The 2,468-nt window shown below is 39.7% G+C and overlaps 1 protein-coding gene across 1 annotated transcript; it reads right to left on the minus strand.

The window, feature by feature from the left end:
• Window positions 1-586: 586 nt before the first annotated feature.
• Window positions 587-1,900, minus strand: LOC131861588 (phospholipase A1-Igamma1, chloroplastic-like). The gene has a single exon (XM_059214938.1). The coding sequence runs from the start codon at window positions 1,898-1,900 to the stop codon at window positions 587-589; it is 1,314 nt and encodes a 437-aa protein (XP_059070921.1).
• Between the last annotated feature and the right edge of the window lie 568 nt (window positions 1,901-2,468).

Consider the following 2,468-nt stretch of genomic DNA (forward strand, 5'->3'; position numbering starts at 1 on the left):
GCGACAATAAAATGTGCTAGTGTAGAGCTATATACCTAGAAACCAAATATTTGGTAATCTCATAATTATAGATAGTATGGCATGCATACATGCAATCCTCAACTAAAGTTCTCGGTAGATTTAGATAGCACTAGAACATTCATATTGTCACTAATTCTGAGGATTAGAGAAAGATTTGAGAACTTACCCTTGTTGACTATTTTTACAAATTTTGTATGAAGGTATTTTGGGCTACAACAGAGCTGAGGCGTATTATCTCTTGTTTAATAGCAATGTTCATAATTAAAATCAATACTGATTTACGCGTACTTTTATTATCTATCAGATTACTGATGACACGTGATTGTTTTCTATGACAATCAAAAGCTAATTTGTATCATCCACAGCTATGAACTCCTGCATAGTTGATTTCATTTCACGCTAAAGGTTAAGCTTTGAAGTTAAATTAATTCAATAATGAATGTGACAACATGTTAAATATATACATCCAGATAAAAAGAATAATTCAATAACCAACACAGTTGTGGTGACATTGCGGCGCAGAACGTTGGACGTTGATGTCATCTGGAGTTGAGTGAGACATGAATTATTCCTCTTCTGATGGCTGCGTCCATTTGCCATCTGGACCTTTAACGAGGCCCTTGTTCTGTTCCTGCCACCATTTTGGAGGAATTTCATATTTCTCGCGCAATAAATCACAGCTCTTATTAACCAGAGCATGATCTCTTCCACTCCAAGAAAACGGCTGCTTACTTCCAACATACCCGTCCAGTAAATGCAAGTAAAGCTCTAAATTATGAAAGTAGGCAAGATTATGGGTGTGCTGAATGAATGGAGAATTGTTGTGTAAAGGAAGCTCGAAGCCAACATGAAAGTATGTCCACGGAAGCCAATGCAGCAATTTGCTGAGGCATCCCACGTTCTCGTTCATACAAACTCCGGGCACTTTGGGAACCACGTCACGCTTGTTCACAAACCTCAGCACTTTCACTCCAATCTCCTCCACCCGTTTAGCAAACGCAAGATTTCCCACCCGGGGAGAGGCAAAAGCGAAGACGGTGACGGGAATTTGATGAAAATTATGCTTGGTGCAAAGCATTTGTTTGATATCATAAGCGCTCAAGGTTGCAAGAGCAGCTCCTAAGCTGTGTCCCGTAAATGTTATGCTTAAATTGTCCATCTCTTTTTCATAAACTTGAATCAATCGTTCTATCTCTGAGACTACCAAATCTCTGGTGCTGATGTTCACAGTGGCTCCTGCAGCGCCTTGACGGTGACGGACAGTTGAAGTATAGCAGCTCAGGAATCCTCTCTCAATTAGTACTCCATCCGCGAAATGATGCTCTTGGTTTTTGCCTGTCCTCTTGCATCTATAGGATAATCTTGTAGGTACAAGAATATCTCTCAGGTCTTCTATCCATTCTTCAGCAGTCTGAGTTCCTCTCCATGCAATCACTATGTCTCGTCGTCCAAGCCTTCTTATCTCATTTGGATCCGTGCAAACTGCAATAAAACCCAACCAAACACCTTGGTCTTTTGGTTTCTCACCAAAAACTTGATTTAACAGATTAGTATTGGCGTAAACATATTTAGTGACTTGGTAGCCACTTTCAGACATGCCCATCTTATTGAACAGATCTCTTTTACTGTGATAACATGTGCCGTAGTTTTTGGAGTAGCTTTTGCCATCAAATGCGTCGTAACAAAGCTGTGCCAAATTCCCATATCTGAGAGCTTCAGCTTTCAAATTGGGCACCATGGGATCAAGCAAACCATTCCAATTATGGGCACCTTGTATATCTCTCCATACGTCACATAGCTGAGGCTGCGTTGAGTTAGTTTGGGAACTGGGTAATAATACAGCATTATCTTCAAGCTGGGGCAATGGAAATACGGCCATTGATTGACTGATAGAAATTAAGGAATCAATCAAATAATTGTGTCTGATTTCTGGGATGTCAAACAATGATCGGCCAGACAAAGCGTTCGAGGATGAATACAAGGTTTAAGACGAGCACCTTATAAATAGAAAATCACGCACTACAATAGCAGACAATCACGCACTACAATAGCAGACAAAGTAGAATTTCAATCTTCCAACCTGAACTTCTTCTTGTTGACGAGAATTGGGCATATAAGGCTTTGACTTCCCTTGTTCTTCCCGCGTTGTTGTTTTCAAACCTAACGTTCAGACACTAGATTAATACTACAGTATTTATTCAAAGACTATAATCAGAAGGTGTCAAGCTCCCCCACACAGATTGCAATATATTTTTTCAGCCGCCTTCACATCATGTATCTCGTGAATTTCCATCGCCACACTCAGATTGTCTGGCCAGGGGTTCCTAACTTTCAAATTAGCAAAACCCATGACCGCTATTTCTTTGTATCAATGCAAACTGCGCATTTTCTAACATTTTAATATTTAAAAGGAAAGATCATAAATTTGTGTGTTAAGATCTTGTTTA

This window comes from Cryptomeria japonica, unplaced genomic scaffold (assembly GCF_030272615.1).
Source record: "Cryptomeria japonica unplaced genomic scaffold, Sugi_1.0 HiC_scaffold_28, whole genome shotgun sequence".
NCBI lineage: Eukaryota > Viridiplantae > Streptophyta > Pinopsida > Cupressales > Cupressaceae > Cryptomeria > Cryptomeria japonica.